This window comes from Aquarana catesbeiana, linkage group LG09, assembly GCF_042186555.1.
Source record: "Aquarana catesbeiana isolate 2022-GZ linkage group LG09, ASM4218655v1, whole genome shotgun sequence".
NCBI classification, from domain to species: Eukaryota; Metazoa; Chordata; class Amphibia; order Anura; family Ranidae; genus Aquarana; species Aquarana catesbeiana.
The window spans coordinates 3,299,982-3,315,290 of NC_133332.1; the positions used below are offsets into that span (position 1 = coordinate 3,299,982).

Below are 15,309 nucleotides of genomic sequence, written 5' to 3' on the forward strand. Positions count from 1 at the left end.
TAGAAACGAAGATGTTAGGTAGCGATGGCCATCTGCACCATCGCAATAAAGGAAGCTAGACAGTAAAAACCCACCTATGTACTAGCACGAAAGGATGCAATTTGACAATGTCTGCCTGCTTCCCGGCAACAGAGGACACTAAGTGACAATGGCTACTTGTGTCCTAACAATGAAGGACTCCAGACAGTAAAAAAACACTTACGTTCCTAGCAAGAAAGGATGCAACTTAGCAATGGCTGCTTGTGTCCTAGCAATGAAGGACACTAGACAGTAATAGCCACCTGCATCCTAGCAACAAAATACACAAGGTGGCAATGACTGCCTGCGTCCTAGCAACAGAAGACACTAAGCGGCAATTGTTGTCTGTGTCCTAGCAAGGATTGGGGGGAGGGTGCTAGGCAGCAACAGCAACCAGCTTCCTAGCTATAAAGGCTGCTAGGTGGTAATGGTTGCTTACCCTAGGACCCTAGTTATCAATAGCAGTCTGCATCCTAGCAACGAAGGATGTTAGATAGTAGCAATGGCCGTCTGCATCATAGCAATAAAAGGAAACTAGACAGTAAAAACCCACCTACGTCCTAGCAAGAAAGCTGCTTGTGTCCTAGCAATGAAGGACACTAGACAGTAATAGCCACCTGCATCCTAGCAACAAAATACACAAAGGTGGCAATGACTGCCTGCATCCTACAACAACCCCAACAGAAGACACTAAGCGGCAATTGTTGTCTGTGTCCTAGCAAGGACAGGCAGTAGCTGGCAACAGATGACAGTAAAAACCCACCTACGTCCTAGCAAGAAAGGATGCAACTTACCAATGGCTGCTTGTGTTCTAGCAATGAAGGTGCTAGACAATAATAGCCACCTGCATCCTAGCAACTAAGGACACTAGGTGGCAATGGCTGAGTATGTCCTACCAACAAAGCTCCCTAGGTAACAATAGCCATCTGCGTTCTAGCAAAGAAGGGCTAGGTGGCAACAGCAGTCTGCATCCTAGCAACGAAGGATGTTAGGTAGCAATGGCCGCCTGCATCAGAGCAATAAAGTATACTAGACAGTAAAAAACACCTAGCAAGAAAGGATGCAATTTGGCAGCCTGCGCCCCAGCAACAGAAGACACTAAGCGACAATGGCTGCTTGTGTCCTAGCAATTAAGGACTCTAGATAGTAAAAGCCACTTGCATCCTAGCAATGAAACACACAAGTTGGCAATGGCTGTCTGCATCCTAGCAACAGAAGACATTAAGCAGCAATGGTTGTCTGTGTGCTCGCAAGGAAGGACAGTGGCTGGCAATAGATGGCTGTGTTCTAGCAATGAAGGTGCTAGACAGTAAAAGCCACCTGCATCCTAGCAACTGAGGACACTAAGTGATAATGGCCACCTGCGTGCTAGCAACAAAAAATGCCAGGCTCATTGGCTGACTATGTCCTACCAACACAGGACCCTAGGCAACAATAGCCATCTGCATTCTAGCAAAGAAGGACTAGGCAGCAACAGCAGTCTAAATCCTAGCAACGAAGGATGATAGGTAGCAATGGCCGCCTGTATCATAGTAATGAAGGAAACTAGACAGTAAAAGCCAACCACGACCTAGTAAGAAAGGATGCAATTTGGCTGCCTGCATCTCAGCAACAGAAGATACTAAGAGACAATGGCTGCCTGCGTCCTAGCAATGAAGGACTTTAGACAGTAAAAGCCACCTGCATCGTAGCAACGAAAGACACAAGGTGGCAATGGCTGCCGGCATCATAGCAACGGAAGACACTAAACGGCAATGGCTGCCTGAGTTCAAGAAATATAGGACACTAGACATTAAAGGCCACCTGCATCATAGAAACGAAAGACACAAGGTGGCAATGGCTGCCTGCATCATAGCAACGGAAGACACTAAATGGCAATGGCTGCCTGTGTTCGAGAAATGAAGGACACAAGACATTAAAAGCCACCTGCATCCTAGCAATGAAAGAAACAAGGTGGCAATGGCTGCCTGCTCCCTAGCAACAGAAGACCCCAAGTGGCAATGGTTGTCTGTGTCCTAGCAAGGAAGGACAGTAGCTGGCAATAGCTGGCTGTGTCCTAGCAATGAAGGTGCTAGACAGTAATAGCCACCTACATCCTAGCAACTAAGGACACTAGACTGACTATGTCCTGCCAACAAAGGATACTAGGCAACATTAGCCATCTGCATCCCACCAACAATGGGTGCTTAATGGCAATGTCTGCCTGCATCCTAGCAACCAACAGGCTACATTAGCGCTGCATGCGTACAGTGTTTGGAGAACTTAAAACCCAGGATCTTGCTGCCAGTATTTAATATTGTAAAACTCAGTACTTCCATCTGCATGAGCCCTTAACGTGTGAAAAAAACATTGTCAGCTTGCCCGTGCAATGACAGTGTCTCTGAAAAGCAGTGACTCTGCAATTCGATCGGCCATTGCCCTCCCTTCCAGATAAAACCAGTGACCCAACACATTCCAATAACTCAGCACTCACCAGTCCTTCACTTGGCATAATGTTTGTGAGATGGACGACTTCCAGATGGGCCGACTGAGACACCAGCGAATCAGATGACAGGGAGATAATGTGGTCGCAGATCCCAGATAAAGTTTTACACTAAAAAAAAAAAACAGTCAAGAAAAGAAACAATGTTACAATAGTTCTTTATAAAAAAAAAAAAAAAACAGCAGATTGTGGAGCACAACATTGTATGAGCTTTGGGTAAACAGAAGATACACATCTATAGGGGGGCTGACGCCCCAGTGCAACCAATTGTAGTTAGAGGGCCACCGGTGGCCAATCTTGATCTGCTGAAGATAATATTTTACATTAGTAGTACGGTGATACAGAAGGGGAAGACTGAAGGGGGGGGGGGGCATTTGGGCTGATGGCCCTGATTGGAGACACTTCACCATTCAGAGATCAGCCAGAACAGGACCTACAGTCATTTACATATGTTGGACGTTATATATACACATACTCCCCGTTAAGACCGGCTATCATAGTGTCTGATAGAAAGATGTCTTCCAATGTCTTCTTTGTGGCTCTGAGGTGTGTCATGTGATCAAATGCAGAGCGTTGCAAAGAAGGCGGATGCTGAAAATTATGGAAATGTGTTTCACAATAAACCATGTCCTTTAGGAAAAACCACCTTTTTACCAGGTCCATCACACCATCACATACAATACTTTGCACTAACATGTTCTTCAGCCTAAAAAAACTCCATTTCCCTACTATGAAAGGACCAGTTGGTTGAGTTTGCCTCCCAGTCCACCCTATAATGTAGTTTGTAAAATTAAACTTAGAACTGTGGACAATACGCTCTAATAATATCATATAGCCACCTCCTATATTTAGAATTGATGCCTGTAAGGGTATTTTTTTCCCTGAGTGTACAGTTTACCCCTTGCTTGAGTGTGGAGATGCCTCCCATGAAGCTTTGACCCTTGACTTTGGAATGTGTAGCAGTGAAACCCATACCTACTTAAAGTGTTCCCCATGAAGCCTAAGCCTTTGACTTTGGAGTGCCTTGCAGTGAAACTCATGCTTCTTTATGGTGGTCCCCATGAAGCCTTAACCTTTGACTCTGGAGTGCCTTGCAGTAAAAACCATACCCATGCTTCCTTATGGTGGTCCCCACGAAGCTCTGACCTTTGAATTTGGAGTGTCTTGCAGTGAAACCTATACCAACTTATGGTGGTCCCCATGAAGCCTTAACCTTTCACTCTGGAGTGCCTTGCAGTGAAAGCCATAGCTCCTTATGGTGGTCCCCATGAAGCCTTAACCTTTGGTTTTGGAGTGCCTTGCCGTGAAACCCATACCCCCTTTTGGTGATCCCCATGAAGCCTTGAACTTGGAATTTGGAGTCTCTTGCAGTGAAACCCATACTTCCTTATGACAGTCCCCATGAAGCCTTGACCTTTGACTTTGGTGTGCCTTGCAGTAAAAACCCATACCTATTTATGGTGGTCCCCATGAAACCTTAAACTTTGATTTTGGAGTGCCTTGCAGTGAAATCATACTTTGGTATGGTGGTCCCTATGAAGCCTTGACCCTTGACTTTGGAATGTGTAGCAGTGAAACCCATACCTACTTAAAGTGTTCCCTATGAAGCCTTAGCCTTTGACTTGGAGTGCCTTGCAGTGAAACTCATGCTTGTTTATGGTGGTTCCCATGAAGCCTTAACCTTTGACCTCTGGAGTGCCTTGCAGTAAAAACCATACCCACACTTCCTTATGGTGGTCCCCAAGGAAGCATTGACCTTTGAATTTGGAGTGCCTTGCAGTGAAACCCATACTTGCATATGGTGGTCCCCATGAAGCCTTAACCTTTGACTCTGGAGTGCCTTGCAGTAAAAACCATACCCACACTTCCTTATGGTGGTCCCCAAGGAAGCATTGACCTTTGAATTTGGAGTGCCTTGCAGTGAAACCCATACTTGCATATGGTGGTCCCCATGAAGCCTTAACCTTTCACTCTGGAGTGCCTTGCAGTGAAAACCATACCTCCTTATGGTGGTCCCCATGAAGCCTTAACCTTTGATTTTGGAGTGCCTTGCAGTAAAACCAGTACCTATTCATGGTGGTCCCCATGGAGCCTTAACCTTTGATTTTGGAGTGCCTTGCAGTGAAAACCATACCTCATTTTGGTGTTCCCCATGAAGCCTTGACCTTTGACTTTGGAGTGCCTTGCAGTAAAAACCATACCCATGCTTCCTTCTGGTGGTCCCCAAGAAGCTCTGACCTTTGAATTTGGAGTGTCTTGCAGTGAAACCTATATCAACTTATGGTGGTCCCCATGAAGCCTTAAACTTTCACTCTGGAGTGCCTTGCAGTGAAAGCCATAGCTCCTTATGGTGGTCCCCATGAAGCCTTAACCTTTGACTTTGGTGTGCCTTGCAGTAAAACCAGTACCTATTTATGGTAGTCCCCATGGAGGCTTAACCTTCGGTTTTGGAGTGCCTTACCGTGAAAACCATACCGCATTTTGGTGTTCCCCATGAAGCCTTGACCTTTGACTTTGGAGTGCCTTGCAGTAAAAACCCATACCTATTTATGGTGGTCCCCATGGAACCTTAATCTTTGATTTTGGAGTGCCTTGCAGTGGAATCCATACTTTGTTATGGTGGTCCCCATGAAGCCTTTACCTTTGAATTTGGAGTGTCTTGCAGTGAAACTCATAACTACTTATGATGGTCCTCATGAAGCCTTAACCTTTGACTTTGGAGTGCCTTGTTGTGAAATCCATACCTTGTTATGGTGATACTGGGTTCAAGGTGCTCCTTCGTCTCTGGGAGCCCATGCTAACACAATAGTTGGACTCACTCAAAATAGTTCTCCTCATTGAATAGTCAGTATATGACATTTTCGCATTAAACTCAATATGAATCTCAAAAAACAAAAAACAAAATCTGCAGTGAATCACAATTCCACAAAGGAAACGGGATGCAACAGTAGATGAGAACTTGTGCTAATATATATAATATTCTTTCAAGGATAACAATACCTTAATTATTACTAAATGAAACCTCTACAAATGCCTATACGATCCACATGTATCAACATGAAATTCCCAGAAACCAACCCTCCTATCACCCAATCTAATTTAATATTCCCTGATATTACGAAGTTGACTGGTGGGTGGGAGATAATACCTGTAGTTCTTATTACAACCACATCAGGTTATGTGCAACATATTTCCCAGCTATGACCAAACAAATAGTCCAGCTGGAGGATTGTAAAAGCCACTGCTTCTTTAAACACCCTAATGACGTCAGTTATGACGAAACTAATAGGGTGGAGTCAATGCTCAGTGTTTCACATGTGATCTGCAGATCGTTTTTTACCTTGCAAACTTTCATCTTTGTCTGTTGGGACTTATGCTATTTCAAATCAACCATGACGGTTTAATGCTATTTTGGCGTTCTTCTCCTTTCTTTTATCATACTTGGGATTGAGAAGCAAAGAGAGCAGCCACTTACGTTGATACTTCCATCATCCTGTCTACATCCAAAGGATGGATCGCAAGCATTATACCAATCCACGCTTTACTAGGCTCCTATACTATGGAGTCTACTCATCTGGTAAGGGCACAGCCTTTCTTTTTATCACGGTGGAAGGTGCACTTTTGGTGTTCAATCGTTTACCATCACTTTACGAACATTTAGGAACATTTTATCTATGCTGGATTTTTTCACGGATATGAACATTTATATTTTTGCTGTTCTCATGGACTTAGCACAGTATATATAAGTTAGATTTTTGGTTTCATCACTTTTTATATTAGCACGGCAATTTTAGCTTTTTTTTTGTTTGTCTTTAACACCCTAATGTGGCCTTGGCAAGGACGGGGCAGTTTAGGGGCAATAAAGAATGTTTCATAGCCGGCAAAAGTCTATGCGATTGGGCCGCTGCCCCATCGTTGAGAAGAGGGGAGGAAGCGCTTGACCGCAAAGCGGCGCGTTGGCGACACATCTGCCATCTACGGTCGCTCGTCCTCATTGACATGCCCATCGGTTCTGGCTACATCCCCATAGATAATGTAGTGGAACATTTCAGTCTGAGTTTTACAAGAACAGAAAATCTGCAGCGAAGGGCCTATTAAATTCACGATTGCGTCTCCTCATTAAACTTTCACAGTATACTTAATAATTCATACATTATTGTTTCACTCTCTAAAAATAGCCGTTTTATTCAGCCTCAGTACAGAAAATCGCAGTCAGAAATCACAGAACCGCATCGGCTTTAAGAGACCCCCTTCTTTCCATCCTAAATCCATGGGAATGAGGGCCTGAAATGATTGGTCTCCAACCCTCCCCATGGGGACGTCTCTGTGGGACACACCACTTGTGTAGAGACCAGGGGTCCCCAAACTGCGGCTCGGGGGGGCAGATGTGGCCCTTTGCCTGCCTTTATCCAGCCCTCGGGACACTATTGTTGGTCCCACTGATATGAGACACTATTCTGTCCTCTGACACCAAACATGGGGTGACATTCCTCCTACTGACTCCAACAATTGGGCACCATTCCTCCAAATACCAAAGATGGGTCACTCTTTACTCTCACTGATGCCAGCAGAATGTTCTTCTCCCTCTGGCCACAGTCCGGCCCCCCTAAATTCTGAAGAACAGTAAACCGGCCCTTTGTTTGGAAAGTTTGGAGACCCCCGGTGTAGAAGTAGGCGTCTATCTATATACTTAATGTGTGGTCGCTGGTGCTGGGACCCCCTCCCACAGTCATGTAGGTTTGCACACTGTACACCTTTGTGGGGTGGGGGGGGGGGCAGATGACATTTTTTCAGGATGCCTAAACTTTGCTCCTGGCATTGGGCAATGAGCCCGTCCTTCAATCCCTACCTGACTGGCACAGAGGCACACAAGAAGCTTCTCTCATTTTCTTCTGACACCATTTGGACTGACCTCTGTTGCATATTATGAACCATAAGAGCATGGGCGTCCACAGAACTTTTTTCGGGGGGGGGGGGGGGGGGGGGGGGGGGCATCATGTCACCCATGCTCCACCCCTTTCTGACAATGTCATGAAGGGGAGGGGCTTAGTCATATAAAGTGCAGGCATGCAAAGGTTTGAGAAACCTGATGCAAAAGCTTAATAGAAGGATCGAGCTGCCATTGTCCGATCAGCAATTTCAAATCTGTTTTTAACCCCTACCCTGCCCCGCCCCTAAACACGCCCTTGTAAATTATCTCATGAAATGACACTGCTAAATGTTTTATGCAGAATTAAGTTCCAAAAATAAATATTAACAACAACTTTAACAATATTAACATGAAGCATATCAGTGCCCATCAGTGCAGCCTCATCAGTGCCCATCAGTGCCCATCAGTGCAGCCTAACAGTGGCCATCAGTGCAGCCTAACAGTGGCCATCAGTGCAGCCTCATCAGTGCCCATCAGTGCCCATCAGTGCAGCCTAACAGTGGCCATCAGTGCAGCCTCATCAGTGCCCATCAGTGCCCATCAGTGCAGCCTAACAGTGGCCATCAGTGCAGCCTCATCAGTGCCCATCAGTGCAGCCTAACAGTGGCCATCAGTGCAGCCTCATCAGTGCCCATCAGTGCAGCTTAGCAGTTCTACCTCATCAGTGCCTATCAGTGCATCCTCATCAGTGCCCATCAGTGCAGCTTAGCAGTTCCACCTCATCAGTGCCCATCAGTGCAGCCTATCAGTGCCCATCAGTGCAGCCTATCATTGTCCATCAGCGCAGCCTATCAGTGGCCATCAGTGCAGCCTATCATTGCCCACCAGTGCAGCCTATCAGTGGACATCAGTGCAGCCTACCATTGCCCATCAGTGCAGCCTATCAGTGCCCATCAGTGCAGCCTATCATTGTCCATCAGTGCAGCCTATCAGTGCCCATCAGTGCAGCCTATCAGTGCCCATCAGTGCAGCCTATCATTGCCCATCAGTGCAGCCTATCAGTGGCCATCAGTGCAGCCTATCAGTGCCCATCAGTGCAGCCTATCATTGCCCATCAGTGCAGCCTATCAGTGGCCATCAGTGCAGCCTATCAGTGCCCATCAGTGCAGCCTATCATTGCCCATCAGTGCAGCCTATCAGTGGCCATCAGTGCAGCCTATCAGTGGCCATCAGTGCAGCCTATCATTGCCCACCAGTGCAGCCTATCAGTGGCCATCAGTGCAGCCTATCAGTGGCCATCAGTGCAGCCTATCATTGCCCATCAGTGCAGCCTATCAGTGGCCATCAGTGCAGCCTATCAGTGGCCATCAGTGCAGCCTATCATTGCCCACCAGTGCAGCCTATCAGTGGCCATCAGTGCAGCCTATCAGTGCCCATCAGTGCAGCCTATCATTGCCCATCAGTGCAGCCTATCAGTGGCCATCAGTGCAGCCTACCATTGCCCATCAGTGCAGCCTATCATTGCCAAAACGTGCAGCCTCATCAGTGCCCAGCAATGCATCAGGGAGGAATCAGGAGGATCTGCCGGCCAGGTCGCACAGAGCGGGGATCTCCCGCTGGGACACATGTTGTATATGAATAGCTGCCGCTGTCAAAGTCCCGCCTCATAGACCGGCTATGCTAATAGACTGCACACTGGTCCAATGCCGGTCCAGGAGGCGGGACTTTGTTTGACATCGGTCGGCAGTTCATATACAAGCCGCGTCTCAGTGGGAGATCCCCACTTTGTGTCATCCGGCTGCCCGATCTTTCTGACAGTTTCCCGGCTGATTGTTTCCGGTAGAAGCAATACGTGCGTGTGCGGACACCTTGCCCTCCCCATGCTAATGCCAATGCATAGGAGAGTTCAGGGTACTGTAAGATCTGGGAACCGCTGTGCTTGCAGGAGATAGAGCGGGCCAGAGAGTCCTAATGGTGGAGTCCAGGCCTTTTTCAACCTTTTCAATGCAGAGGAACCCTTGAAAAAACTTTCCGGTCTCAAGGAACCTTTGCTAAAAGTTACTGGCCAAACTGTGAGTGTGATCAAGTAGGTGTTGCTTGATGGTGTATGGCAGGGGTGCCCAACCCCTCGGAGCCCTCTGGTGTGGCCTGCGGACCTCCTTGCTCTGGGGTGTCGGGTCAGCAAGCAAGGTTCCCGACCCGCCATTCCAGAGCGTCAGTGTTGTGAATGGAGCCGGCGCTAGAGGAAGCGCGGTGGTGGAGGGAGCCGAGCCCCATAATCCGATGCTTCCTGTGTAACGCCAGCTCCTGCCACAGGCGGAGTGATACTAATCGCACTCCGGAATTAACATAAAAATACTGCGCTATACACATAAATAAACAATAGCAGCCAGCACTACAATCCTAACAAAAATTGTGCGAACGAATAAAGTGAAAGCAGCGCGCATGCGGCTCCCAGCAGGAGGTCCGGTGCATCCCGGTTCACCATTTCAGGTCCGATTTAAGCCCCGAATTTTTGGCTGAATTCGGACCTGAAATGGACCAAAAGACGCCCAGGGCCTCTGTGCAAATTCACACCGGAGCCGCAGCGGAGATGCGTGAACCGGCTCCTTAGAGAACTCCATAGAGAGCTGGCCAAAATCCCCTGCTATTGCGAATCGGATGCGGAGGAAACCATCATCAGTGTGAACCCAGCCTAAAACATTAATCCATTAGTATATATCAGTGATGGGGAACCTTGGCACCCCAGATGTTTTGGAACTACATTTCCCATAATGCTCATGCACTCTGCGGTGTAGGTGAGCATCATGGGCATAGGCGTCTCCAGGGGGTGGCTATTGAGGCTGTAGCCCCCAATCTGGAGCCCATAGCCCCGAGTCTCTTGCCGCAGGGTCCCTGCCTATCCAGCGGGTTGCAGCTGTGGCGGGCGAGCGGACTGCATTAGAGGTGGTGGATAAGAGGAGAGAGACGTGCGGGCGGACGAGCAGAGATGACATCATCTCTCTCCGCCCGCTCCACGTCACCACACTTCCGCCCTCACAGCCACTTCAATGTGGGAGCGATGTGCGGCGGGGAGCAGAGAGATGACATCATCTCTCACTGCCCGCCACACATCAGCGCTCTTCCGCCCTCACAGCGCGGGGATCTCTTCAATGTCGCAGGTGCGGCGGGGAGCAGAGAGATTCCATCATCTCTCACTGCCCGCTCCCTGGCCCTCACTAAATGGACCAGTGCTGCCACCAATGCAGTGACAATGCACATTTGGTGGCACTGGCTGGCATGGCAAGTGACAATCCACATCAGTTGGCAAGTGACAACCCACATCTAGTGGCAGGTGACGTGGCAATTGACAATCTGCAAATGGTGGCAGGTGACGTGGCAAGTGACAATCTGCAAATGGTGGCAGGTGACGTGGCAAGTGACAATCTGCAAATGTTGGCAGGTGACGTGGCAAGTGACAATCTGCAAATGGTGGCAGGTGACGTGGCAAGTGACAATCTGCAAATGTTGGCAGGTGACGTGGCAAGTGACAATCTGCAAATGGTGGCAGGTGACGTGGCAAGTGACAATCTGCAAATGGTGGCAGGTGACGTGGCAAGTGACAATCTGCAAATGGTGGCAGGTGACGTGGCAAGTGACAATCTGCAAATGGTGGCAGGTGACGTGGCAAGTGACAATCTGCATCTGGTGGCAGGTGACGTGGCAAGTGACAATCTGCATCTGGTGGCAGGTGACGTGGCAAGTGACAATCTGCAAATGGTGGCAGGTGACGTGGCAAGTGACAATCTGCATCTGGTGGCAGGTGACGTGGCAAGTGACAATCTGCAAATGGTGGCAGGTGACGTGGCAAGTGACAATCTGCAAATGGTGGCAGGTGACGTGGCAAGTGACACGCCCAGGGCTCCCACCGATTCTGCATTATGGTGAGTTGAACCACCTCATTATATATTAGAATGTAACAATAGAAACAATGTGCTTCGATCACCCTGACACCATATTAACCTTGGTGCCATGATGATTGAAACGCCAACGCCAGCCTTTACCCGTGAATAATTGCTTACCACCGGCATGCAGACCCCCCCCCCCCCCGCCCACGCTGGCAAAAAAGGTTGGTGACCGCTGCTATGGGCTCTAGCCCCAGATCTTTTGCAGACCTAGGAACGCCCCTGATCATGGGAAATGTAGTTCCAAAACATCTGGTGTGCCAAGGTTCACCATCACTGGTCTATATTGATGGGAAGGAATCCAGGAGTGTAGGACTAAAGGAGTCACCGCCGTGTGTGCATCCACCACCCAGGGGAGAAGGTTAAATACGCTTTACCAGAAGGTAGCATCAACCACGCATGTGATATCAAAGCTCTGGATAGCGAGTGGTGCAATTCCTCCTCCTCAACTGAGCCACCTCGGGCAACCTCGAGCCGGCATGTGAGAATATGGATCGGTACGGGAATGTCCCAGACGGTAAAAAAAAACTTCGTTCCACCACAAAACCGCCTGGTAGGTTTATGGTTAACAGCATCCATAAAAAAACAACAGAAAGCCTCCACAACCGTATGGTTACGGGTTTGTTTGCAATAAAAAAAGGCTTTACATAGATCCCAAGATGTATTGCATCAAGTAAAAAAATCTCCTCTATGATCACGAAAGCATAAAATTCTTTCACGGAAAGGCCTCATCAAACCCGACGCGTTTCGTCTATGAAGACTTCAACTGGGGTTTGATGAGTCCTTCCCATGGCATTGCACCTTTTTGAATTTTATGCTTTTGTGATCACAGAGGAGATTTTTTTTACTTGATGCAATACATCTTGGGATCTATGTAAAGCCTTTTTATTCCAAATAAACCCGTAACCATACGGTTTTTCACTATGTGGAGGCTTTCTGTTGTTTTGTTATGGATGCTGTTAACCATAAACCTACCAGACGGTTCTGTGGTGGAAGGAAGTTTTTTACCGTCTGGGACATTTCCATACCGATCCATACTCTCACATTCCGGCTCGAGGTTGCCCGAGGTGGCTCAGCCGAGGAGGAGGAATTGCACCACTCGCTATGCAGAGCTTTGATATCACATGCCTGGTTGATGCTACCTTCTGGTAAAGCGTATTTAACCTTCTCCCCTGGGTGGTGGACGCACACACGGCAGTGACTCCTTTAGTCCTACACTCCTGGATTCAGTATGTGTCAGAACCAGCAATACACCCAATGACTGTCAGGGTATAACCTGATCCTTACACTTACTGACACTTAACCCCCAAGTATGTGTCAGGGACAGCAATATCCCCCAGTAGGTGCCAGAGCCAGAAAACGGCCCCCGGTAAGTGTCAGGCCCAGAAATAGCCCCTGGTAAATTTCAGGGCCAGCAACAGCCCCCAGTAAGTGTCAGGACCAGCAACAGCCCCCAGTGTCAGGGCCAGCAATATACCCCAGTAGGTGCCAGGGCCAGCAACAGCCCCCAGTAAGTGTCAGGACCAGCAACAGCCCCCAGTGTCAGGGCCAGCAATATACCCCAGTAGGTGCCAGGGCCAGAAACAGCACCCGGTAAGTGTCAAGGCCAGAAATAGCCCCTATTAAGTGTCAGGGCCAGAAATAGCTCCCAGTAAGTGTCAGGGGCAGAAATAGCATCCGGTAAGCATCAGGGTCAGCAACAGCTCCCAGTAAGTGTCAGGGCCAGCAATCAACCCCAAGAAGCATCAGGGCCAGCAATAGCTCAAAGTAGGTGCCAGGACCAGAAACAGCACCCAGTAAGTGTCAAGGCCAGAAATAGCCCCTATTAAGCGTCAGGGCCAGCATTAGCCCCAGTAAGTGTCAGGGGCAGAAACAGCGTCCGGTAAGCATCAGGGCCAGCAACAGCTCCCAGTAAGTGTCAGGGCCAGCAATCGCAGCCAAGAAGCATCAGGGCCAGCAATAGCCCCCAGTAAGCATCAGGGCAAGCAACAGCCCCGGTAAGCATCAGGGTCAGCAATAGCTCCAAGTGTCAGTGCCAGCAATCGCACCCAAGAAGCATCAGGGCAAGCAATAGCCCCCAGTAAACATCAGGGCAAGCAACAGCTCCAGTAAATGTCAGGGCCAGCAATAGCCCCCAGTAAGTTTCAGGCCATACATAGCCCCCGGTGAGTGTCAGGGCCAGCCACAGCTCCCAGTAAGTGTCAGGGCCAGCAATCGCAGCCAAGAAGCATCAGGGCCAGCAATAGCCCCCAGTAAGCATCAGGGCAAGCAACAGCCCCGGTAAGCATCAGGGTTAGCAATAGCTCCAAGTGTCAGTGCCAGCAATTGCACCCAAGAAGCATCAGGGCAAGCAATAGCCCCCAGTAAACATCAGGGCAAGCAACAGCTCCAGTAAATGTCAGGGCCAGCAATAGCCCCCAGTAAGTTGCAGGCCATACATAGCCCCCGGTGAGTGTCAGGGCCAGCAACAGCCCCCAGTAAGAATCAGGGCCAGCAATATCCCCCAGTAAGCGTCAAGGCAAGCAATAGTCCCCAGTAAGTGTCAGGCCAAGCAACAGCCCCAGTAAGTTTCAGGGCCAACAATAGCCCCCAGTAAGCGTCAGGGCCAGCAATAGCCCCCAGTAAGTGTCAGGGCCAGCTATAGCCCCCAGTAAGCGTCAGGGCCAGCAATAGCCCCCAGTAAGTGTCAGGGCCAGCAATAGTCCCCAGTAAGCGTCAGGGCCAGCAATAGTCCCCAGTAAGTCCTTATTCAGAAAAATCCACAAAGCAAGAATAACCGCTTCCCTTTCCTCCTTATCACTCACAAAAATAGCCCCCCATAAGTGTCAGGGTATAACCTGATCCTTACACTTACTGACACTTAACCTTAAGTAAATGTCAGGGCCAGCAATATACCCCAGTAGGTGCCAGGGCCAGAAACAGCACCTGGTAAGTGTCAGGGCCAGAAATAGCTCCCAGTAAGTGTCAGGGCCAGCAATTGCCCCCAGTAAGTTTCAGGCCATCAACAGCCCCAGTAAGTGTCAGAGTTCCCTTACCGAGAAAAATCCGCAAAGCAAGAATAATCGCTTTCTTTTCCTCCTTATCACTATATTAAAAAAAAAAAAGACAATTCTCCCTCCCGGCACACTTCCACCCCCCTCCAAAAACACAAATTGAAAAAAAAAAAACCTGTGTTAATGTGGAAAATACTGCATTGTAGCCACTAGATGGCACTAAGTATTATAGGAAATAAGTATGCTCCACAGTTCCATCTAGTGGCCATAATGCATTATTTTCCTCATTAACACTTTAAACATCCAATTTGCGAATGTAGCGTCAGAGCGTGCGATTTTGTGCGATCTGCACAGAATGAATTTACATGAAGTTCCAGTGAGGGGGGACAGCTATGCATTTTTTTATAAATACACTTCATAGTTATCGTCATGGTAACTGATGAATATCAAGGCTGCTAAACTTAGTCATGGCATCTAAGCTTACTAAAAACCCTCCGGTCGCGAAAGGGTTACGTAATTGCCATTTTTTTGGCCGCCCCGTTCTATTCTCCTCCAATTTTCAAATCCTGAAAAGGAAAGCTGCGACGTTAACGTGAAATTGATTTTTTTTTTTTTTGGAGGCTCTTTTCTCATCTCGGCGTACAGCGTGCAAAGGAAAACCCAGCAACGTTTTTTTTTTTTCCCCGCGAATTCATCGCGCCGTGAACAATCTCTCGGAAATTCAGGAGGCATCATTAAGGATTACAGATGAATATTCATGATTAAAAATAAATTACATGTCATTTCCAGTGTTGTTGACAAGGAAAAGCGACTTCAAAGTTCAGCGGGAACGCAGCGCGCCTCGCGTTCTGTGTACTGGAAGGCGGACTGGTTTAGAATTCTAAAATCTCTCTTTTTTTTTTTTATCCGGAGTTGTAAATTAAGCCGGAGAAGACGAGTTATTAGGTTATTATAACTGGAAAAATAATGAAAAAAGAGAAAATAAGTAAAAAAACTGGGTAA

General features: G+C 48.1%; 1 protein-coding gene across 1 annotated transcript in view; it reads right to left on the minus strand.

Moving 5' to 3' along the window:
• LOC141107389 (connector enhancer of kinase suppressor of ras 2-like) overlaps nt 1–15,309 on the minus strand; it is a gene marked incomplete in the record, with an annotated part of 546,558 nt that overhangs the window by 226,357 nt on the left and 304,892 nt on the right. The window contains 1 exon segment of the mRNA XM_073598089.1: nt 2,492–2,611. Coding sequence (XP_073454190.1) covers nt 2,492–2,611 — 120 coding nt within the window.